General features: G+C 39.2%; 1 protein-coding gene across 6 annotated transcripts in view; it reads left to right on the top strand.

The window, feature by feature from the left end:
* The window catches only part of impg1b (interphotoreceptor matrix proteoglycan 1b), an 84,775-nt gene extending 58,497 nt beyond the window's left edge, over nt 1-26,278 (top strand). For 4 of the 6 annotated variants that reach the window (XM_057858739.1, XM_057858737.1, XM_057858738.1 and 1 more), the window contains 5 exons: nt 5,512-5,722; nt 15,623-15,808; nt 15,889-16,072; nt 20,947-21,030; nt 23,839-26,278. In XM_057858739.1, the coding sequence (XP_057714722.1) occupies nt 5,512-5,722; nt 15,623-15,808; nt 15,889-16,072; nt 20,947-21,030; nt 23,839-23,922 (749 nt within the window). In that variant the 3' untranslated portion in view covers nt 23,923-26,278. The remainder of the gene's footprint in view (nt 1-5,511; nt 5,723-15,622; nt 15,809-15,888; nt 16,073-20,946; nt 21,031-23,838) is intronic. The other 2 variants (XM_057858740.1, XM_057858742.1) reach the window with 2 other exon arrangements.
* The last annotated feature ends 163 nt before the right edge of the window (nt 26,279-26,441 follow it).

The raw sequence follows: 26,441 nt of genomic DNA, 5'->3' as shown, positions 1-26,441 counted from the left end.
CAATGCAGGGGCGTAACAAGCAAATGTAGCGAGACTATAGTGCGAGATGTCAAATGGCGATCAGCAAAGCAAATATCTCGGCAGCCTTCTCTGAGCTCACCCGTGCTTAAATGCTGCGTTGATGAGCCCGCATTGGATTCAGGTGCGACGTCAGGAACGCCCCCACTAACAGCCCAGCAACAAAACACAATCTAACCAGCAGCAGAATGTGACAATAATTTCATGAAAGTTGCACTGTTTGGCCTTTGAGAGGTTTAAAAAAAGTTTACTCAGTTCATTCAGAGTTTATTATTATGAACTTATTTTTACTTTCTTACTGTTGGGCTAGTATTATACTTTGTACTAGTCTTTTTCCTATTTTGCAAAGGTAAGCAACAGCCTGACAAAGCCTTGATAGCAATGATTTCACATCCAATTATGTAGCTCTTTGGAAAAAAAAAAAAAAAAAAATCGGGGTGGTATCGGTATGGTATCGGTATCGGCCGATACTGCACAGCCAAGTATCGGTATCGGGGCCAAAAAATGGTATCGGTGCAACATTAGTTTTTTTTTTAAAGTTCATATCATACATCAATTAATGATTCTAAGCAAAAAATGGCACACATTTCGAATTATAAATACGCTTACCTTCTTTTTATGGCTAGGTTGAAACAAAAGCGGTTGCGCGACGTCTGTAAACGGGAGTTTCCAGGGTATAACGGACAAATAGTTCAGGGGCTTAATGCACCATGAATCTGCTTTGCCAGCATATACTGTAGACATATTGTTCTATCGAACACAACAGTTCTTTTGGCTTAAAATACAGCAGTTTATTTTAAAGGGGAGTGCAGGAGCAGAAACTGCTTTTTCAGCCTTGTGTTTTCCGTCATATATATATATATATATATATATATATATATATAAAGTCTCAATATTCTTGGGAAAAAAATTGAACAGGCTGGAGGTGAGAGCATGAAAGACCATAATTAAAGACGTCATGATTTTACGAGATATTATCGCGTACCTACCTTGTTTTGATTCAAAAACTCCGGACCTTTTTAGGGATTTTATGGGTGAAAAATGGTAATATAACAAGGGTTGCAATACAGAAATCGCAGACATCAAGGAGTGGTTGAGATAAACTTTTTCAAATATTTACCCTTTTAAACGTTTTTTTTTTTTTCCCCCTCCAATTTGTCTTTGTTCGGAACAATTTTTTACCATCTGAAATATAGGGAAAAATGTGACCAAAAAATAAAAATAAAATTAAGCGATAGTTATAAGATAGATATCTGTGACCTATTTACAGACACTATTTTTTTCATTGTGACGTAATTTGTCTAAAAGTTTAAAATATGCGAGTGAATAATTTTTTGAAGTCGTTTCTTTTTTAAACTAAATATGAGGCATCAATTAATGATTCTAAGCTAAAAATGATAGACATTTCGAATAATACATGTATTTACTTAGCTTCTTTTATGGCTGGGTTGAAACAAAAGCAGTGGTGCGGTGTATGTAAACGGGGGTCTCCAGGGTAAAACATATATTTTAAAAATAGTTTTGGGGCTTAAAATACAGCAGTTTATTTTAAAGAGGGGTGCAAGAGCAGAAACTGCTTTTTCAGTCTTGTCTGTGTTTTCAGCTATATATTTATATACACAATATGGCGGAAAACACAGACAAGGGTAAAAAATATGAGTGCGGAAAACACAGACAATGCTGAAAAAGCAGTTTCTGCTCTTGCACCCCTCTAAATAAATTGCTGTGTTTCAAGCCAAAATAACTGTTGTGTATGATAAAACCATATGTCTATATGCTACCATAGCAGTTTCATGGCGCATTGAGCCCCCAAACGTTTTTTTTATTTGTCCGTTTTAAACCCGAAACCTTCGTTTACAGACGTCGCGCAAACGCTTTTGTTTCAACCCAGCCATAAAACCAAGGTAATTAATTATATTCATTATACAAAATGTGTCCTTTTTAGCTTAGAATCATTAATTGATGTCTCATATTTCGTTTAAAAAAAAAAGGACTTTAAAAAAATTATTCACTCACGTATTTTAAACTTTTAAACAAATTATGTCACAATAAAAAAAATGGCGTCTGTAAAAATGTCACAGATATCTACCTCATAACTATCGCATAATTGTATTTGTTTTTTTGCTACTGTTGCCTTTTCTCCGATATGTTTGATGATAAATAATCAATTAAACAAAGAAAAATTGAAAAAAAAAAAAAGTTTATAAGGGTAAATATTAGGGCTGTCAAAATTATCGCGTTAACGGGCGGTAATTAATTTTTTAAATTAATCACGTTAAAATATTTGATGCAATTAACACACATGCCCCGCTCAAACAGATTAAAATGACAGCAGTGTAATGTCCGCTTGTTACTTGTTTTTTGTTGTTTGGCGCCCTCTGGTGGCGCTTGGGTCCAAATGATTTTATGGGTTTGGGGAGTGAGCATGTTGTAATTATTGACATCAACAATGGCGAGCTACTAGTTTCTTTTTTGATTGAAAATTTTACAAATTCTAATAAAACGAAAACATTAAGAGGGGTTTTAATATAAAATTTCTATAACTTGTACTAACATTTATCTTTTAAGAACTACACATCTTTCTATCCATGGATCGCTTTAACAAAATGTTAATAATGTTAATGCTAATGTTGCACCGATACCATTTTTTGGCCCCGATACCGATACCTGGCTGTGCAGTATCGGCCGATACCGATACCATACCGATACCACCCCGATTTTATATATATGTATATATTTTTTTTTCTTAATTTTTTTTTTTTCCAAAGAGCTACATAATTGGATGTGAAATCATTGCTATCAAGGCTTTGTCAGGCTGTTGCTTACCTTTGCAAAATAGGAAAAAGTACACTAAACCCTAGTAGACAATAGTTGAATAAACCTTCCGCTCTCAAAGGCCAAAATAGTGCTAAATTTGTGAAATTAATAAAACATGTATAATACTAGCCCAACAGTAAGAAAGTAAAAATAAATCCATAATAATAAACTCTGAATGAACTGAATAAACTTTTTTAAACCTCTCAAAGTCCAAACAGTGCAACTTTCATGAAATTATCGTCACATTCTGCTGCTGGTTAGATTGTGTTTTGTTGCTGGGTGTGGGGGCGTGGCACTTGAATCCAATGCAGGCTCATCAACGCAGCATTTAAGCACGGGTGATCTCAGAGAAGGCTGCCGAGATATTTGCCTTGCTGATCGCTATTTGACATCTGGCACAATAATCTCGCTACATTTGCTTGTTATGCCCCTGCATTGGGTTTTTCTGTTAGTGTGCTGCTGTCGTTTGTAACCGCTGCCTATCGTCTTAGTTTGTCCGTCGACCTGCTGTCACGGACTCCTTTTGTTATTTCTACTGTCCCGCGATCACGTGTTATTTTTTGTTTGCAATCATTAAACCCTTTTATGTATTCCCCGCTTGTTGTCTGCTTCGAGGTTACAATTATATATTATATATTATATATTATAACAATTATAAGTAATAATAATTGACCACAGCATCCCGTCTCTCCTTTTTTTCGGGAGGTGGGAGTCCCTTATTTCTATTTCTGAAAGGTGGCAACAATACTTAGGAAACACTTCCCAAATTACTGCGGCATTTCTTTCAGTAAAAGACAATAAAAGTAAAGTAGACGAAGTGAACTGACCAGAGATTGTCGCTCCGGTCCAGCGGCCTTCTTCCTCTGGATAGCAGTCCTGCTCTTGCAGGCTCAAACTTGTTGTGTTCGTTCACGTTTCGTCTTCAAATGTTTTATCAAGTATTGAAACTGGCCGATTTAACTCCACATCTCCAAACTTTCAGGCCGCAAATCTTGCACGCAGCCATTGATTTTAATCGACGGGATTTCTATTTGGAAATATTCCCGACCGCCGCCATATTTCCTGGTTTGTTTTTCGTCCATATGAAAAAGCCCCCTTTTGATTGGTCAGGAGTGGCTATTGGCCCGCTCTCATTGGTCTGGAGCAGGCCAATAGTGATAGCTGCTTGGTGTTCACGTGTCATCACGCAACACAGAGACAGAGTGTAGTGAGCGCCAGGAGGAGAAAAAGGCTGTGGTCAAATATTATAATAATGGAGCCGTAAATGGTACCGTCTTTGTTGGTACTCGCCGATAGCGATACCACCATTTCGGGCCGGATCGGCACCCCCTGCCGATACTAGTATCGGCATCGGTGCATCTTTAGTTAATGCCATCTTGTTCATTCATTGTTATAATAAACAAATACAGTCCTTATGTACCGTATGTTGAATGTATATATCCGTCTTGTGTCTTTCCATTCCAACAATAATTTGCAGAAAAATATGGCATATTTTATAGATGGTTTGAATTGCGATTAATTACGATTAATTAATTTTTAAGCTGTAATTAACTCGATTAAAAATTTTAATTGTTTGACAGCCCTAGAATATATGAAAAAGAAAAATCTCGACCACTCCTTGATGTCTGCGATTTCTGCATCGCGACCCTCGTTATATGACCATGTTTCCCCCATAAAATCCTCCCAAAATCCAGCTTTGGCCATTCACAGCTGTGTCTTGACACTCAGTGATACATGCTACATGGAGTTTTTGGATCGAAACAATGTAAGTACACGATAATATCTCGTTAAAGTCATGGCATCTGTAATTCTGCTCTCGCGTGCTCTCACCTCCAGATAGGGTTTTGCTGTTTTAAAAACATTTTTTTTTTTTTTTTTTTAAATGCTCTCCTGTTCAAAATTTTCTTCCCCCAGAAAATTGAGATTTTAAGCTTTCCAATGATGCATACCAGACAGTTTGGAAATTTGGCCTAATTGGGGGTCTGAGAGCGGAACTTCGAGTCACCTGAGTGATTTCCCCCATATATTTATACATACACATGCAGTATATAGACACACAAAAACTGTATGGCTCTCCCAGTCAAAAAGGTTCATGAGCCCTGTTTTAGGGTTATAATACTTCAAATTCTAGCAAGTAAATATGATTCTGACCATGACATACTAATCTCAATCCATTGTCTGGTGTGGAGAAAATAAACACAAGCACATGGATGACATGCAAACTCCACGGAAGAAAGCCAAGATTAGAAAAAAAAAACCTTCAATCACATCAAATGTGTAAAAAACCGAGAAAATCCCAAGCTCACATTACATGTATGTTTTTGTATTGACTTCAAATTCGGCGGCACGGCGTTGAATTAATAACTCCAAATTTATGGAGCTTGACTTCTTCTCCTCTAATGAAGTTTTGCGATGTCTGTCGTCTGCTTATTCACGCCACAAGGTCAAAGTCCCCAGTCGTCTCTCTTCTACGTACTGCGGCATAAACGTGATGCATTTTGTTTGCACGCACCGGCTCCCGACTGTATATCTTATTAAAAGTCAACGCCTCGCTGCTCATCGATCAAAGCGCCCTTTCATTTCTCCTCTGAACCTGGAGATGGCGGTCGGCCGGCCGGCTGACTGACTGCGCACGCCGCGCTCATGCTAATGTCGCTCTCCTGCGTTTTTCCGCAGCTGACGAAGCCGACCCGTGCAAGTTCCTGGCCTGTAATGAGTTTTCACGCTGCGTGGAGAACAGTTGGAACAACGAGGCGGAGTGTCTTTGCGACCCGGGTTACAGCGCGGTGGACAGCCTGCCGTGTCAGAGCGCGTGCGACCTGCAGCCGGACTACTGCCTCAATGGAGGGCTGTGTGAAATCATCCCAGGCCATGGAGCCGTATGCAGGTACAATATTGAGTTAATGTACTCTATTCTTTGGATAACAATTGAATCAAAAGCAAACACACTGAGAAATCTCATCATGGGGAAGTGTCAACAGAAATAAAATACATTTAAATCATCTGGTGCGCACCAGATAGTATGTGGTGTGCACTAGAAACTATCTGCTGCACAACAGAAAGTTCCCTTTTATAGGCCACAAACTGCAGGTGCGCATTGGACACCAGCAATTCGGGTGTGCTAAAGGTGATAATACAGGATTTAGTTGAGCTTTACGTCAATTTTGGACTCAACTATAAAGATATTACTGCACTATTACTTGCACATCGTCACCATTACATTGTCTCAGAACGACCAGATTGTTTCTGGTGCGCACCACATAGCTTTTGGTCCACACTACATAGTTTCTGGTGCTCAATGGATTGTTTCTGATGCACACCGCAGTTTCTAATGAGTACCACATACTATCTGGTGCGCACCAGATAGTTTCTGGTATCAATCAATCAACTTTATTTGTATAGCACATTTCAAAAATCCACCAAGGAGACCAAAGTGCTTTACATACCATAAAACAACAAAATAAGTTAACTTTCAAAGATAAAACAAACACGACAATAAAATAAACAGTCATTGCACATTAAAAGCTGAAGAAAAATAAAATGTTTTAAGGCGTGATTTAAAATCCGTAAGTGAAGGGGCCTGTCTAATAGTGAGTGGTAATTGGTTCCACAGCCTGGGCGCCATCACTGCAAATGCCCGGTCACCCCTAAGCTCCAGCCTTGATCTTGGGACTTCTACAAGCAGGTGGTCAGCTGATCTGAGGGTTCTCGTTGGACTGTAAGGCTGAAGCAGTTCTGACAGATATGGTGGCGCAAGATTTATTCAAACATTTAAAAACAAATAATAATATCTTAAAATGTATTCGGTAATGTACTGGGAGCCAGTGAAGAGATGCTAAAATCGGGGTGATATGTTCGCGCCTGCGGGTTTGAGTTAGGAGTCGAGCAGCAGAGTTTTGCACAAGTTGTAGACGGGCCAGTGCAGCCTGACTGACGCCTGCATACAAAGAATTACCATAATCCAGCCGAGTTATGACAAAAGCATGGATTAATTTCTCCAAATCAGAGCGTGAAACAATTGATTTCACCTTAGCAATCTGGCGAAGCTGATAAAAACAGTCACGGACAACGCCAGAAATCTGCTTCTCAAATTTAAAATCAGAATCAAATTGGACCCCTAGATTTTTGACACAGTTCTTAAGAAATGGTGACAATGAACAGAGGTCAACATTCAGGGAGGCCTGGCTACTTGGTCTGAACACCATGACTTCCGTCTTGCTGTCATTCAAACTCAAAAAATTGAGCGAAAGCGACGACTTTATGTCGTTGAGGCATTCAATGAGTTGACAGAACGTGCCATTTTGTGCCATTGGAAAATAGATCTGACAGTCATCAGCATACAAATGAAATAAAACACCATGTTTCCTAAAAACAGAACCTAGAGGTAATAAATAAAGCGAGAATAAAAGAGGTAATGCTGATATCATCAGCATACAAATGAAATAAAACACCATGTTTCCTAAAAACATAACCTAGAGGTAATAAATAAAGCGAGAATAAAAGAGGGCCGAGGACAGATCCCTGGGGAACCCCATGTGGAAGCGATGCCTTTTTGGAGATAAAATTGCCCATTTTCACAGAAAAACTCCGCTCATTTAGGTACGACTTACCTACGGCATAGTTTCTGGTGTGCACCAGATAGTTTATAGTGCGCACCAGATGGTTTGTGGTGCGCAATGGATTGTGTCTGATACACACCGCAGTTTCTAATGAGTACCACATACTATTTGGTGCGCACCAGATAGTTTCTGGTATAGACCTAATAGTTTCTAGTGAGCACCACATACTATCTGTTGCACACTACATAGCTTTTGATGCACACCATATAGTTTGTGGTGCACACTGGATTGTTCTGGTGCGCACCAGATAGTTTCTGGTACGCACCTCATAGTTACTAGTGAGAACCACATACTATCTGGTGCACATCACATTGCTTCTGTTGCACACTGGATGGTTTCTGGTGCACACAACATAGTTTCTAGTGAGCACCACATAATTTCAGGTGCGCACCACATAGTTTGAGGTGCGCACCACATAGTTTCTGGGGCGCACTAGATTGTTTCTAGGTCGCACCACAGTTTCAAGTGCAAACCAGATAGTTTCTAAGGAACACTTCATACTATCTGGTGTGCGCCAGATAGTTTCTGGTACACACCTAATAGTTTCCAGTGAGCACCACATACTATCTGGTGCACACCACAAAGCTTCTGGTGCACACCACACAGTTTCTAGTGCACACCAGAGTTTCAAGTGTGAACCAGAGAGTTTCTAAGGAGCACTATATGCTATCTGGTGTGCACCAGATAGTTTCTACTACGCACCTAATAGTTACTAGTGAGCACCACATACTTTCTGGTGCACATCACATAGCTTCTGTTGCACACTGGATGGTTTCTGGTGCATACCACATAGTTTCTGGTGCGCACAACATAGCTTCTGGTGCACACCAAAGTTTCTAGTGCGCACCACAGTTTAAAGCAGGGGTGTCCAAACTTTTTGCAAAGGGGGCCAGATTTGGTGTGGTAAAAATGTGGGGGGCCGACCTTGACTGACGTCCTTTACGCAGAACAATATATTTAAGCAAATTTTAGCAAGCCATTCTGTGTGTCACATTTGCTTTATTTATTTATTTTTTTATTAATAATTCCAACAATCTCGCAACTAGCGTTCTCTTTCAACTCTCGGGCTCTTGCGAAATACTGCTGCTGTGAAACTGGGTAAAGTTTCAACTAGCAATATAAACTAGCTTCAAAAGTTGCTTCAATTTCTCGCTGCGTATTTTCCCCGTAATCTTGTCATACATGTCAGCGTCTCTTGTTTGGTAATATCGCCTCAAATTGAATTCTTTAAAAACAGCGACTGTCTCTTTGCAAATGAGGCAGACACAGTTGTTGCGTATTTTATTGAAGAAATTGTCCAATTTCCACCTATCCTTGAAGCGTCAGCCGTCGCAGTCAACTTTTTTGTTGTTGTTGTTGTTGATTGTCACCATTTTAGAAAATTGGAAGGATCACACGGGGTAATGTTGCTTAGAGTGCTGCTGCCTTTTAGTGGGTAAATGAGGAGCAGCATTTAGTGTGTAAGCTACTTCATATGCTGGTAGCAGTACTGCTGACCAATTTATTAAGTCTGTGTGCGGGCCAGACGTTATTGACCTTATGACAGAGGCTGGGGGCCGGATGAAATTTGATCATGGGCCGCATTTGGCCCCCGGGCCGCACTTTGGACATGTCTGGTTTAAAGTGTGAGCGCACCACAACGTTTCGGGTGCACACCGCATAGTTTCTGGTGTTCACCAGATTGTTTCTAGTGCACACCACATAGTTTTAAGTGCAAACCAGATAGTCTTTAGGGAGCACCACATACTATCTGGTGCACACCGCATAGTTTCTGGTGTGCCAGACTGATCTGCAGCTACAGGAAGCATGTGGTTGAAGTTATTGCTGCCAAAGGGGGGAGGGCTCAAAATATTAAAAGTGATAGTTCGCTTACTTATCTTTCCCCCTTCTGTCATTGTATGCATAATATCCTTCTTAAAATAGGAAACCTATAAATGTTTGGGGTGGTTTTAGTTAAAACAGACACTGTTTTTTCATCTGTGTCATTTTGACAAAGCACAGACCACATTTGATGGCGATTTTATGCAGAAATGTGAGAAATTCCAAAAGGATCAGATAATTTTTCATTCCACTGTATTGAATCAGATCAGTGACGTGGATGTACTAATCTCCTGTCCACCACTGTGCTCCCACTAAGTATTCATTATTTGTAATTACTCTGCCCCCAATGAACGCCGCATATCAGATGTGGGCTGACTTTCCCTGAATGCACCATCAAATAAACCAAACCATCCATTCATCCATTTTGTATAGAGCATGTCCTCATTAGGGTTGTGGATGAGCTGGAGCCCATCCCAGCTGACTTTGGCAGGAGTGGCTATTCCAACGGACAATTTCAAGTCCTTCACTAACCGAACAAGATGGCATGCCTAGAGAGATCCCACTTAAGAACTGGGAGATCATGCAAAATCCTCAAAGGATGGCCTGAACTCAAATACAGAGTTGGGATTTCTTGACTGGTGTTGTAACTTTCAAGACGAGTGTTTTGACGGCCTTTGTCTTGTCTTGGTCTCGACTCCCAAAAATCTTAGTCTTGGACTGGATGGTGGGACGGATTAGGGATTTTCTGTCAAGACTAGCAGTTCAATAATGTGATATTAAGGAAATACAATCAATTTTTGTCTTCCGGATTCCAGCACGGCTATAAACGACGGCAACCTTAATCGGCCTAGTGGGGTTACACTGCGGGCCAAAAGTATGAGCACCCCTGCCATTCTGTCAGGTAATGCTCAATTTGTCCCAGAAAATGATTGCAATTGCAAATGCTTTGGTAGTAATATTTTCCTTTTTTTTTTTTTTTTTTTTTTGCTTGCAATGAAAAAACACAAAAGAAAAATGAAAGAAAAAAAAATTTAAATCATTATCATTTTACACAAAACTCCAAAAATGGGCTGGACAAAAGTATTGGCACCCTCAGACTAATACTTGGTAGCACAACCTTTAAACAACATAACTGCGACCAACCGCTCCCAGTATCCATCAATGAGTTTCTTAGAATACTCTGCTGGAATTTTAGACCATTTTTCTTTGGCCAACTGCTCCAGGTCTCTGAGATTTGAAGGGTGCCATTTTCAGATCTCTCCCTAGGTGTTCTAAGGTATTTAGGTCTGGACTCATTGCTGGCTATTTTAGAAGTCTCCAGTGCTTTCTCTCAAACAATTTTCTAGTGCTTTTTGAGGTGTGTTTTGGGTTATATTCCTGCTGGAAGACTCAGCTTTCTCACACTGGGCCCTACATTATGCTGCAAAATTTGATTGTAGTCTTCAGACTTCGTAATGCCATGCACACAGTCAAGCAGTCCAGTGGCAGAGGCCGCAAAGCAACCCCAAAACATCAGTGAACCTCCGCCATATTTGACTGTGGGGACCACGTTCTTTTCTTTGAAGGCCTCGTTTTTTTGTTGTTGATGTTGATGCCTTTTCCCAAAAAGCTCTACTTTTGTCTCATCTGACCAGTAGACATTCTTCCAAAACGTTTTTGGCTTTCTCAGGTATGTTTTGCCAAACTCCAACCTGGCTTTTTAATGTCCGTGGGTCAGAAGTGGTGTCTTTCTGGGTATCCTACCATAGAATCCCTTTTCATTCAGATGCCGACGGATAATACGGGTTGACACTGTTGTACCCTTGGACTGCGGGACAGCTTGAACTTGTTTGGATGTTCGTCGAGGTTCTTTATCCTCCATCCGCACAATCTTTCGTTGAAATCTCTCATCAATATTTCTTTTCCGTCCACATTTTGGGAGGTCAGCCACAGTGCCGTGGGCTTTACACTTATTGATGACACTGCGCACGCCACACAGAGGAACATTCAGGTCTTTGGCGATGGACATGTAGTCTTGAGATTGCCTAGGCTTCCTCACAATTTTGCTTCTCAAGTCCTCAGACAGTTCTTTGGTCTTCTTTCTTTTCGCCATGCTCAATGTGGTACGCACAGGGACACGGGACAGAGGTTGAGTCAACTTTGATCCGTTTTAACTGGCTGCAAGTGTGATCTAGTTATTAGCATCACTTTTTATGGGCCACAGGTAAGTAACAGGTGCTGTTAATTCCACACATTAGAGAGGCATCACATGATTTTTCAAAGGGTGCCAATACTTTTGTCCGGCCCATTTTTGGAATTTTGTGTAAAATGATCATGATTTAATTTTTTTCCCCCCATTCTCTTTTGTGTTTTTTCATTGCAGGCAAAATAAATGAAGATATTACCAAAGCAATTGTAATTGCAATCATTTTCTGGGAGAAATTGAGCATTATCTGACAGAATTGCAGGGTTTCCAATACTTTTGGCCAGCAGTGTAGGACAGGGTTTGGCAACCTTGAACACCTAAAGAACCATTTCAACCTGGTTTTCACGGAAAAGAGCCACACACTGGGAGCCGCACACACTTTTTACCATCTCAAATTAAGATGTTAGCGAAGAGGCTGGGAACCATTCACGTTCACTTTTTATATACCTTTAATAACAGAACACTAATGCAGGTCATTATTTCACCAGCTATGTAAAGTCACGGTCTCACTTAGAAGGTGGCACCATGACTTTACATAGTTGGTGAATAAATGACCTGCGTACTGTATGTGTTCTGTTTACAAAGAAGGGGAGCCTGACTTTTTCTCCCCACTATCGCAATGCTAAATTTCTTTGTTAAATATCTTCAGAGCCACAATATATTTTAATCAAATACTCGTGTTTTATTTTTTTAAACTGACCTGTATCAGAGGGATCAAAGAGCTGCTTGTGGTTCCGGAGTCATGGGTTGCTTACCCCTGAGCTAGGAACTAGATCCAAAGTCTTGGCGAGGACAGTATAATGACGTATCATAAAGGTTTTGGATAGTTATTTTGAGATTTAGTTTTTTTTAGGTGTACTTAAAGGGTCGATTCCGATTTGCGCAGAAATCCGGGTTACAGAAGTCCTTCGTAACATGGGTACCACCTAGGAGCGGGAACCTCTTGTTACCTCATGATACGATACGATTTGCGATACAAAGCTCATGTTAATGATGATCTGACGATATGGCGATACAACGATTATCGATACCTTGGTCTGGAAATCATTCTAGGATATTCTACAAACAACTAATAAACAGAAAAACAAGCTTCTGCTGTGAATTGGAATGTGTTTATGACTAGTAGACGACCAATCCATTTGAACTGGGAGGGTTCATTCGCTCCCACCCTCCCAATTCAAACGGATTGAACGTCTATGGCCGTCATTGGCAGCCAATTCCAGGCAATGAGGTCATTTTGGGCCATTTAAGGTCATTTACCTGTTGATTTTCATATACTTCCTGTTGATTTGGGGGTATTTTATGGGTCACTTCCTTTTTATTTTGAGTTACAGAACAGGAAGTGACCTGGGAATCACCCGAATGAATAGGCAGTGACTCACACTCAACCGGAAATGACCTGAAAATGCCCTGAAAATCGGACAGAATCACTGCAAATGCTCTGGTTTCAAATTAGTGCTGCAATGATTAATCGATTAACTCAAATATTCGATTGGAAAAAAAGATTCAAATTAAATTTTGCTGCTTCGAGTATTTGTTTAAATTAAAGTGGGGTTGTAATGGTTTGTTTTGAAAGTGTTTGCATTTATTTTTATTGATTTGGCTGGATACACACCCTCTAGTCTACCTCATTTCGCATGGCTGAATCCATCTGCTCCCTGTTAAGACCAGCATAAGCTAAGTTTTTGTTTGAGCTAATTATTTTTTTGAATGCATTCGTAATTTAGTTTAAAGGTATATTTAGCCATTTTTTGTGGCAATATGTGTCTGAGCCATTTGTTAAGAGCACTGTATAAAAGCATTAGCATTTTATAGCATTTAAGCTAGTGGACTTTTGCTATGTAAGTAAGCCAATTCTCTTGTTGTACATAGATCCTTTTTTATTATTTTTTCATACCATTTGAGGCTCAGCTCAGGTATTTTAACTTTTCATGTTCTTTGTCCGATTCCTCGAATATTCGAACTAACTACTTAATCGATTAATTGACTACTAAAATAATCGATAGCTGCTGCCCTAATACATATACATGCAATTATATAGACACACAAAAACTGTATGGCTCTCTCGGTCAAAAAGGTTCCCAACCCCTGTTTTAGGGTTATAATACTTCAAAGCTTAGCAAGTAAATCTGATCCAGCTGCTCCATGTTAAGACCAACATAAGCCAAGTTTTTGTTTGAGCTAATGTTTTTTTAATGCATTCGTAATTTAGTTTATAGGTATGTTTAGCCGTTTTTTTTTTGTGGGAATGTTTCTGAACCATTTAAGAATTTAAGAGCATTGAAAACATTTTTTAAAAAATAAAATAAAAACGTTAGCGTTTTATAGCATTTAAGCTACTGGACTTTTGCTATGTAAGTTAGCCAATTCTTTTGTTGTACATATATCTTTTTAAAAAATTTTTATGTTCCTTATCCGATTACTCGATTATTCGAACTAAATAGTTCATCGATTAATCGACTACTAAAATAATCGATAGCTGCAGCCCTATATCGAATGAACAAACGTTCCCGGTCTAAATGGATTGGGCGTCGAGCACCGTCAATGGCAGCCTTAGAGTTACCTGAAACAAGAGTTACCTGAAACACTATTATGGTGGAAGATTTTGGAAGCAACTTGTTGGTCCCATTACATTGCCACCTCTTTAAAACGATTAGGGCTGCAGCTATCGATTATTTTAGTAGTCGATTAATCGATGAACTAGTTTGTCGACTAATCGGATAAGGAACATGAAAAATTAAAATAACTGAGCTGAGCCTCAAACGGTATGAAAAATAATAAGAAACTATGTTTAATAAAAGAACAATTAACAACTAACTTATATAGCAAAAGTCCGCTAGCTTAAATGCTATAAAACACTAACTTTTTTTTTTTTTAACAATGCTCTTAACAAAAGGTTCAGACACATATTCCCACAAAAAATGGCTAAATATACTCATAAACTAAATTATGAATGCATAAAAAAAAAAAACATTAGCTCAAACAAAAATTTAGCTTATGTTGGTCTTAACATGGAGCAGCTGGATTCACCAATATATAATGAGGCGGACTAGAGGGCAGTGTATCCACTCAAATCAATAAAACTGAATGCAAACACTTTCAAAATAAACCATTACAACGCCACGATTATCAAACGAATACTCAAATCAACCAAATTTAATTCCAATCTTTTTTTTCTAATCGAATACTCGAGTTAATCGATTAATCGTTGCAGCACTAAAAACGATATCTCGATTCATGGCAGGAGCATATCGATAACCTTTTGGGATACAAGGTATCACTATATATCACCATTAGGGCTGCAGCTATCAAATATTTTAGTAGTCGATTAATCAATGCACTAGTTAGTTCAAATAATCGAGTAATCGGATAAGGAACATAAAAAAATTAAAATACCTGAGATGAGCCTCAAACGGTATTGTTTTTTATTTTTTTATGAGGATCTATGTACAACAAAAGAACAATTGGCTAACTTACATAGACAAAGTCCGCTAGCTTAAATGCTATAAAATGCTAACGTTTTTTTTTTTTTTTTTTTTGTACAATGCTCTAAGCAAATGGTTCAGACACAAAAAACTGCTTAATAAACCTATTAACTAAATTATGAATCTATTAAAAATAACATTAGCTCAAACAAAACTTGGCTTACGTTGGTCTTAACGGGGAGCAGTTGGATTAAGCCATGTGAAAAGAGGCAGACCAGAGGGCCGTGTCTCCACCCTAATCAGTAAAACTAAATGCAAACACTTTCAAGATAAACCATTACAACGCGGATTTAACTAAACGAATACTCGAAGCAACAAAATTCAATTCGAATATTTTTTCCTAATCGAATACTCGAGTTAATCGATTAATCGTTGCAGCACTAATCACCATTTTGATATTTTGTCACACCCTCAGTACTACCTGTATATACAGTATAAAATATTCCTTGACAAAGTCAATGGGGTAACAAATGACCCAACTCGGTCATATTTGTTGCTGAAAAGCTTGGTCATTTGAAGGTTAACAAAACAAAACATGACTGCAAAAATATTTCTGGTATTTTACTATTGTCGGTGTTACAAGATGTGTTATCCCCATAAAGTAAGTCAGTAGGCTGACATTCACTAACATAACAAAATATTCATCAAGTGATGCCTGTCCAATTTCCATGTTCCAGATGCCCCGTAGGCAAATACTGGCACTACCACGGAGAGCGCTGCAGCGAGCTGGTTTCGGTGCCACTCGACCCGTCGTTAATTATAACCTGCCTCGTGGGAAGCCTCTGCCTCGTTTGCGCCATCATCGGCATTCTGGTGTTCATTAACAAGAAATGCGCCGCGACGAGGAAGGCGGTGACTTTGGTGTAAGTTGCAAACGCTTCAGTGTTATTTTTGTCGTGCGAGGCTTTTTTCCCCAAAGTGTTTTTTTTCCACCTCAAACTAGGCACAGCCTTGCTCCCTATGCCTTTGAAAATACTTTGAGGGTGAACCCAGTGTACGAAAATGACGATGGCATCTTAAGCCAAGTGTCTACGTTGCCGTGTCCCTCCAGCTCGGCCTCGTCCCACTCTCACCAGTCTGAGCAGGAGCTGTATGCCTCGGTCGAAAATATACATCTCAGTATCGAGGTACACCGTGCCGAGCGGCACGAGCACTTGAACTAACCACCGCGCTACTAACTGCTCAAGTAGCCAACTCACTGCTCTAACACACTCTCAGCCGTTTGTTACATCAGACCCTCTTGCTTCTGATTAGTTTCGGTTTTGAAATCATTGCCCTCTTAGCAAATAACAGAAATAATGTATTCCAGATCCACACTGAACAATAGCTGAGATCCTGATGTCTCAAGGAGAATGTTAAATAAAAGCAGTTCAGATTTTGAGTATCTCCATTAGAGCTGTCCCGACTAGTCGACGTCATCGATGACGTAAATGCGTCGACGGGCAAAGAACCATCGACCGGTAATGACGGGTTGAAAAAAAATTACATACGGATAAAGTTTAGAATGGCGGGCACTCGCGATGCAAGCGATTGTTACTGGCACCCCCAGGGGCACCGCTGTTATTTCAATGTGACCGGCATTGTCAGATTGAGCAAAGAGGAAGAAAGTGGGCGAGCGAGATAGAGGGAGTCAGATCGGTGAGTTGGGAAAGTGCGCGGGTAGCGCGGAGTTCAGTTGCTGCATCCCTCACGTTTTTGTTTTGGTCAATAAAAGTATCCATAAAGAGCCATCCGACGCCTCTCGGTGTTTTTATGCACACTGCCGCCTTCCTGAGGAGGAAATCGGACGAACTGACGACAACGAGCTAAGTGAATCGCCAGTTCACTCCACACCACGGCGAGAAAACACCGCCAATTACCAAAAAGGGCAGAATTGGTGACACGTGAAAGTGGCATAAAGCCAAAAAAGCGGACCAGAATAGCCAGAGCCTGGAATTATTTCAAGGAAAATATGGAGGGTGCCATTGTGTGTACTCTTTGCTAAGCTGAGCTCGCATACTACAGTAGCACGTCGGCTATGAACGAACACTTGAAACGCCATCACCCAAGTATAATTTTCGAAGACAACAAGAAACAACAAGCTAGCGGATTGTAAGTCCATACATTTTCTAATGATTTTTAAAAAAAATGGAAGTTACCTTTATGTGAGTCGTATCAACGTGCATTTTTATGTAAAAATATGATATATATTATATAATTATATAATTAAAAAAAAAAAAAAAAAAATTAAATTTATTAGGATCATGGAAACTCCCACTTGGAGAAAATATATACTACATATATCCTGTAATTTACATAATTTAATAAAAATTAGGGCTGTCAAACGATTAAAATTTTGAATCGAGTTAATTACAGCTTAAAAATTAATTAATCGTAATTAATCGCAATTAATCGCAATTCAAACCATTTATAAAATATGCCATATTTTTCGGTATCTGTAAAATAAATTGTTGGAATGGAAAAATAAGACACAAGATGGATATATACATTCAACATACGGTACATAAGGACTGTAGTGGGCATTTCACTCTACTGTCATTTAAATTTGTCTATGCTGTCCTCACTCCAAAGCGTCTACTTTTTCCAAAGCTAGACAGCTAGTGAACGACGCCATAATAATCAGACTTCTTTCTTTTTCATCTGATTTATTAATAAAATGGCCTCAAACAATTGTCCCCTTTAGACCGTCGTAAAACTACAAAAAAAAAAGTACACAAGCATTGCATTAGCAACAACGTTAGCTTAGCACGCTATACAGGTTCACAAAACATAAACAAAAAGCGTCTCATACAAAAAATATAACATTTCGCTTACTAACATAATATGTACATTATTTACAACAACCATACTTACGGACAAATCTTGTCCAAGGATCATATAAGCACAACATTACAACGTAGGCGTCAGCCGGAGACGTCCTGCAGCCATATTGAACTGGCAAGACAACAATAAACCATGTCGCAAAGCGACCACAAGAGTTCGCTGTTAGACAGCATAAAAAGCCTTGCTGTAAAACTTACCAAAAGGCAGAATACTGTCTGAGCGGGACATGTGCGTTAATTGCGTCAAATATTTTAATGTGATTAATTTTAAAAATTAATTACCACGCGTTAACCCGATAATTTTGACAGCCCTAATAAAAATATATATGGAAACAGCACTGGCCTGCTTACTGTAATCCATGACTAATGTTAGTTACTTTATATTATAAAGTATCATTGTGTATATACACATAGTAGTATACTATATTGAAATACATAAAGTAATACTATATATTTAATTTTTGTTACTGTGAGTATGTGTGCCTCTCATTCAAAATAATTGTGGTAATATTTCAGTGTGCCCTCTACTTTATCTATTTTCAGGTCAAAACAAACAAAAGTTGAACAGTTTTCTCCTTCCCCCAAAATGCGGAATGCACACCAGAAAAAGCATCTGAACTCACACAAAGTATTCTGAAAATGGTTGTCCGGGACATTGCAATTCATTTTCACATTTAGAACAATATAGACAATGACATACCACAAAAAGAGTAAGAATTGTTTTGACTCCGGTTAAAGAGGTGAAGTCTCAGTGTTTCCGTTTACATTTTTTTCGCACTAGTTAATGCCAGCAGCATTTGACCTCATTGTTTGTGATTTATTATTGATATTTATGTTATTTATTTATACGTTAATAAAGAATTTAGGTGTTCCAAAATGTTTTTGTGAATTAATGAACTTCAACAAAAATGTCATTATTAAAGTGAAAAAAATTTTTTTTTTTTAGATTAATCGAATAATCGTAAAAATAGTCGGCTGACTAATCGGGAGGAAATTAGTCGTTTGGGACAGCCCTAAATTCTCCATCCATAGTAGAAGTGGGAACCTCAGGGAACCTCAAGATACGATACGATTTGCGATACAAGGCTCGCGATAACGGTTATCAAACAATATCACGATACAGCGATTATCGATATATTGGTCAGAAATTTGAGACATGATATTCTACGATACAACTGTTGAACGGGAAAAAAAAAAAATTTCAAAATAGAAAAAAATACTATTTAAGTCATTTATTAAACAGTGACACCTGTTGGAATTTAGTCCCCCTGGCCAAAGCTGCACGGGAACGGTGGCAGCCGAACGGAACTGGTGCTCCGCTGTTTACCGCCCCCGTGAGCCAAACCGGGAGGAAACAAAACTCGCGTTCTCTTCTTATTTTAACCCTTTGTACTGACTCCATGTTTCAAAAGTTTGAAGAAGACTCACCGAAAACAGGTTGACAATTTATTCGTCGACAATGGTCAAAAACAAGGCAAAAACAGACGACGGAAGGACCATTCTGGATCCAAAGCAAGGCTGCGTAGAAAATGTTTCCGAGCAGCAAAAATCTCTCTAATCTCAGTGTCCAATGTTTTTTAAGTCCGTGGTGTAGTGGGCCGGCCGAAGGCGTGTCCGGGCGTTGCTTTGGGATCATCCCTCTCTGGCCGGTTTCGGGCTGTTTAGGTTCGTGCGTGGATGGGATGTGGTTGCCACAGCGACCGACGCTGGTCTTGACGTCACAAGCGCCCGCTATCCACTTTGTTATCCGGGCTTGCGCTATTTGTTTTAGGACAAAGCGCGCTGGTCTTTGTCCTTGTTCATTTGTCGGGAGAACTGATTGCCAGAGTTGGTGTGTCAATCTTGCTCGTGACGCACACGTTGGGCTTCTGTGATAAGATGGCGTTGTGTATCTATTCTGTTTCTTTAAACTATGGCGTGCTATTTATTTTACATTAGGTGTGTTGGAGTAGTGCAGTCCTACAGTGAATATGAGAAATGATACTATTCCGATTGATTATATTACGTGTGTTCGAGTAATGCAAACAGTTAGACCAGGGGTTTTCAACCCAGTCCTCAAGGCACACTGTGGGTCCTGGTTTTTGTTCCAGCCGATCCAGCAGAGACAGTTGAACCAATGAGGCTTCTGCTAAAACAAGCCACACCTGACTGCAATCAACTGATTGCACTTGTAAAACACCAGATTGGGGAAAAAGTGTTGTCATCTTGTTTGGTAAGAATGAAATCCTGCACCCACAGTGTGCCTTAGTGGAATAGGTTGGGAACCCCTGAGTTAGACGGTGCCTACGAGAAACGGCCCCATTTTTCCTTTTCCCCCCTCATGAGTGCCGATAAGGTGATTCACTTTACTGTGTTCAAGGCCACTGAGTGAAGTCTGCCTAAACTATAGTTAAATGAATGTGTTAGACTAATGCAAACAATTATATGGTGTGTGCAAGAACGGTACCTTTTCCCTTCACACCTTTTCTGTGCAACATTGCTGTGAAATATAAATCTACTGCAAATTGTGTACCTGCACATACAGTATTAATCGGCCCCTCAACCCGTGTCCCGTCAATATCATTATGAAGTCTATGGCTTGACAACTGCAAATGTCAGAAAACCACAAAAAGAACATTAATTGCTAATACAGGATATAGATAATAGGGTTTAAATACGCCTATGTGTGAATGTGGGTTGAAGGGTAATGCAAGGGCAATGTATTGGATATTTCAAACAAAACTTTCAACAGTTCATTTGTTCTCATTAGCATTCTTTTTGACTTTCTGACCCATCCTTATGTCGTAGTCACTCATATAACCCAGACTGTTAAATGACTATCATAATGCACCCAGAGCTTTTATTCCGATTTTAAATGCCCTACTGCACACGTGCCAAAGTGTGTAAGGACCTACTATGAGGAAACACAATACAGATGAGGCTCCCTACAATGCCGCAAAACATTCAAATCTGCTGTGCAAAACCCTCCAAAGATGACATCTGCTGCGTAGTTATAGCTGTAGGTCAAAATGCTTGTTGTACTGTAGCGCTCGTCACTTTTTATTTACTCTCCATCTGCTTACGTGCTCTCCAGGCGCCTTTGCTGGCATGAGAAATTAATGAAGCGTGTTGTAAACACACCGGGTGTCCACTTTATGAGCGGAAGTGTGTGTGTGTGTGTGTGTGTGTCTTTACTACAGATCCCCAGAAAACTCTACACCACGAGATCCGAAAAGTTAGTATCGGAGCTGGTGGACTTCCATCAATGCATCCCACACAACGAGGTGAGAAAACCGCACACAGTGCGGATTCATGATTAAACAATGCTTTGCTCCCTTCAGGTTAAATATGTACTTTATCTTCAAGAGCGAGTGTTAATATTTCATCACGTTTGCATGAAATATTGTATAGCGCTATGACAAGTGCAAAGGAAAATGTGGCCGTGAGACAAACCAAAATTTCCCCTACGAATAGTGTAGTCTTAAATTGTTTTCTGTACTCACGATCTGATCAGAAAAATGACACATTGCTTTAGATCACTCCTAATCACTGAAGAATGATATTGTTCTATTCATCTGGAAATAATTGGTGTAAAAGTGCCACAAAAAGCTTCACAAATACAGGAGATATTTGTATGTATTTACACATACTTATACAATTTGTATTTACGTACACATTTACGAATTTAAGACTGCCCCCTCTTTTTCAAAACTCAAGTTTGAAAAAACACCAAATTAATTTTTATACAGAAAATAATTACAGTACATCCAAAACAAATGATTATAACAATATATTTGAGAGAAAAAGCATGCTATTTTGCCTCATTCAAATCTTAATATCTGAAGATTTAAATATGTAAACTAAAGTGCAATCACATTCGTAAATGAATGGCTTCTGGTTTTTGAAATGTAAATAAACCAGTCTATTGTGACAAAACAACAAAATTGCAATAACTGCATTAACCATCAAAGTGAAGTCTAACTAACTGTAGTCTTCAAACAAATCTGAATAAGGAAAAACATTGCAATAAAATTATACAAACTGGTTAAACTAAAAAGAGTAGCTGAGATCTGTCATGACAGAACATCGCTTCAATGATATCTGGCGCCATCTAGTGTCGTGAATGGTGTATAATGTCTAGACCGCGAATATAAAACGACTCCCTCTTTTTCAGTGTTATTTCAATGCAAAAAACACCGTCTTATATTCGGGCCAATGCGGTATCCGTACTCATATTTACAGATTCGTGGTCATAATTAGGCATTCGTAATCATAATTAGGCATTTGTATCTGTAAACACAAAATTCTGACGCCGGATTTTTTTTGTGGGTATGTGAATACAACTCTCTTTTCTACAACTACTAATCTTGTCTGTGGACAAATTCAAGTTTACGACTATGAATCAAAAGCATTGAAAGGATGTCACGGAGGTCTCAAGGAAAACTAGTCGATCCTCGAACCCTCTAATGGCGCATCAAGAAAATTCTGACGCCGGATTTTTTGTGGGTATGTGAACACAACTCTTTTCTACAACTACGAATCTTATCGGTTGACGAATTAAAGTTTACGACTACGAATCAAAAGCATTAAAATGGCGTCACGGCGGTCTAAGGGAAAACTAGTCGATCCTCGAATCCTCAAACGGTGCATTAACAAAATTCTGACGTCGGATATTTTGTGGGTATGTGAACACAACTCTCTTTTGTACAACTACGAATCTTGTCTGTGGACGAATTCAAGTTTACAAGTACGAATCAAAAGCGTTGAAATGATGTCACGGAGGTCTCAGGGAAAACTAGTAGATCCTCGAATCCTCTAACAGCGCGTCAACAAAATTCTGACGCCGGATTTTTTGTGGGTATGTGAACACAACTCTCTTTTGTACAACTACCAATCTTGTCTGTGGATGAACTCAAGTTTACAACTACGAATCAAAAGCATTGAAATGACATCACGGAGGTCTCAGGGAAAACTAGTCGATCCCCAAATCCTCTAATGGCACATCGTCAAAATTCTGACGTCAGATTTTTTTGTGGCTATGTGAATATAACTCTTTTCTACAACTACGAATCATGTCTGTGGACGAATTCAAGTTTGCGACTACAAATCAAAAGCATCGGAATGACGTCTCAGAGAAAATTAGTTGATTCTCGAATCCTCTAACGGCGTATCAACAAAATTCTGACGTCAGATTTTTTTTTGGTGGGTATATGAACACAACTCTCTTTTTTCCAACTATGAATCTTGTCTGTGGACAAATTAAAGTTTACGACTACGAATCAACAAGGTTGAAATGATGTCATGAAGGTCTCAGGGAAAACTAGTCAAATCCTCTATTGTCGCATGCGCCAAAACTGGAGTAACTATAAGTCCATGAACTGTACATCTTTAAAAACGTACAATTACAAGAAAAAAATATCGGACAAACACGTTATTGACTTTACCATTCATTAATTCTACCTGACAGGTTAGAACCGAGATCATTGCAGTCAGCCATTTTTGTTGTTATAGCGCATGCGCCGTTAGAGAATTCGAGGATCGACTAGTTTTCCCTGCTACCTCCATGACGCCATTTCAACGCGTTTGATTCGTAGCCTTAAACTTTAATTTGTCCACAGACAAAATTCGTAGTCGTCGAAAAGAGAGTTGTATTCACATACTCACAAAAAAAAATCCGATGTCAGAATTTTGTTTACAGATACAAATGCCTAAATATGAACACAAATGCGTAAATAAATATTAGTACGAATCTTTTATATTTGTGTAAATACGAGTACAAATCTTTTTGAGACTGATCTAGCCCCTTAATGAATACCTGACAGCAATTCCTGTAGTCCCATCAATGCTGTTGGAGGCCTCCTAATAGCCGATACCCAACCATAAAAAAAACCCCAATTTTAATTATAATAATCCTAATAATTAAAACATATTTTATGTATTTAGAAACAAATCATGAAAATGACTTTACATGACCTTTGAATGTGGAAATATTTCGAAAATGACGGCCCAACCGTGACATTTTAGAAGGACTGTGTGAACATTGTATTTATTTATTTTTTTAAATCTATTGTATCCCCTCTTGCTTCTCTCAGACGTGGCGACTACCAAATGAATACAGAGCGTGTTTTCTTCTGTGGACATCAGACAGCGAGGGCGGTGAGGCCACTGTGGTGTGATGGCGCGGTGGAGTCCCGCAGCCAGAGTTGCCAAGGCAACGAGGCGCGCCAAGGATCTGTGCTTAATTGTATCTTTGATGCCACGCCCCCGTAGAGTATTAGGTCCTGAACTTTCTATAGCGATGAACCTGTCTAGCTAGAGAGAGCGCTACGGATATTCCAACATGTGCGGATTGATGTTGTTTTCATGTGGAATCAAATATTTATTATCCATAATGAATGGTAGGAAAATGTCCTGTACAGCTGTTCTCTCCTCACAATGAGGTCATTATTGCTCACAAAGTGACACACTTGGTGGTATGTCATTTTCATTTGCCATTGTCACATTCCAAAAAACATAAGGAATGAATGTGTTAGTTCAGGGGTGTCAAGCTCTTTGGTTTGCGGGCCGCATTCATGGCAATTAGATCTCAAGTGGGCCGAACTTGTTTACTACTTTTGAACCGTAGTGTACATAAAAAAAAAAAAAAAAAAAAAAAAAACATATGATACACTACGGTTCAAAAATTTGGGGCCGCTTAGACCCCAAACTTTTGAACGGTAGTGTGAATATATATTACATACAACCCCCTACCAAAAAGTATGGAATCACCAGTCTCGGACAAGCACTCACTCAGACATTTTATCATGTAGAACAAAGTCAGATAAAAAGCTTGAAAAAATAATGAACTACTTCAAAAGTGCAACTCTTTAGCTTTGAGAAACAATGCAGATTATTAACTCTTGACACCTTGTCCAATGCAGATTCTTGACTCTTGACAAGGTGATGATGCTGGAACTTTTGTTTGGTGCTGTTCCAGTGAGATTTACAAAGATGACTGCCTGAAGAAAACATCCAAATTCTCTCAGTCCTTGATGATATGGGGCTGCATGTCAGGCAAAGGCACTGGGGAGATGGCTGTGGTTAAATCTTCAATAAATGTATAAGTTTACATTGAAATTTTACACAGCCTTCCAATCCTTCAATTGAAAATATGTCATTATCCAAGATGACAATGCATCATGCCACAGAGCTAAAACTGTTCAAGCATTCCTTGGAGAAAGACTCATCCAGTCAATGTCATGGCCTGCAAATTTCCCAGATCTCAACCCTATTGAAAACCTGTGGTGGAAATGGAAAAAAATGGTCCACAGCAAGGCTCTGACCTGCAACTGCAATCAAAGAGAGTTGGCACCAAATTGATGAAAAATACTCATTAAGTCCATGACTCAGAGACTGCAAACTGTCATAAACTAAATACTAGAGATGTGTTTTGATGGTTTTCTTTGTTTCTCATGATTCCATATTTTCTTTCCTCAGAATGGAGTTATTCCATATACATTTCCCCGCACTTGCTCTATAAAAGTAACATTTACTGACCACCACAATGTTTTTTATTCATTTCTTTTAGTGTTTCTGAAGGCTAAAGAGTTGTCCTTTTGAACTAATTATTTTTTTTCAAGGTTTTTATCTGAGTTTGTTCTACATTATAAAATGTCTGAGTGTTTGCTTGTCCGAGACTGGTGATTCCATACTTTTTGCTAGTGGTTGTATTAGCTGAAACAACTTACAGCCTTATGTGGGCCAAAGCAGAGCGCAGCTATCCTTTATCCATGTCCGTCAGCTCCTCAGTCATACAAGGCGATAGTCCAGCCAGACATAACACTGCCACCAGAGGGCAGGGTATCCTCTTTTTGGATAGTTATCTAAAGATTTAGGGGTACTTAAAAGAGAGAATTCCGATTTTCGTGAAAATTCAGCTTAAGTTGCCAGCATAGGAACGGAACTGGTTCGTAACCCGGGGACCACCTGTATAAGTGATTTGGACGTCTCGTTGTCAATGGCAGACAATGATTTAATTTGTGTCACTTCTAAGTAATTTTAAGATACTTACAGGTCACTTCCTGTCAGTTTTTCAGGCATTTCTAGGCTGCTTCATGTGTATTTGGTGTCATATCCTGTTGATTCTGGGACATTTTTTAATCACTTCGTTGTTAACTCACTGGCTGCTATTAACGGTGCTCGACATCCAATCCATTTTGACCGGGAGGGGCTGAATGAACAAATGTAACTGCTGACACTAAAGTGAGCCAAGTACAGCAGGGCACGCACTCCAATCACACAAATCTACGGTTTTACGGCGCCGATGTCAAAATAAAAATATGACTGTATAGTATGAATGAGCTACAACATGCCTGTCAGTGGGTCAGATCAGACCCCTTGTCGGGCCGCACGTTTGACACCCCTGTATTAGCGGGCGATATCGTAAAAAAAAAAAAAGTTCGTGCTGTAAAAGTAAAGCTTCTCTCAGTCAGATCATTCATCTTTGAAGATTATTTTTTGTACACATTTTACTATCAAGATAATAAAATGTTTTTGCATTATGAGCATTTGCCTTTTTTATGTTGCAGCTACACAGTGTTCATACAGTAGTATGAAAAAGTATCTGAACCTTTTGGAATTGATCACATTTCTGCAAAAAAAAAATCACCATCAAATGTTATTCTGCGCTTTGTCAAAATCACACAGATGAAAAAAC

The sequence above is a fragment of the Corythoichthys intestinalis genome, chromosome 15, assembly GCF_030265065.1.
Source record: "Corythoichthys intestinalis isolate RoL2023-P3 chromosome 15, ASM3026506v1, whole genome shotgun sequence".
NCBI classification, from domain to species: Eukaryota; Metazoa; Chordata; class Actinopteri; order Syngnathiformes; family Syngnathidae; genus Corythoichthys; species Corythoichthys intestinalis.
Note: the sequence above shows the minus strand (reverse complement) of the source record. Positions and strands in the feature narration are given on the sequence as shown.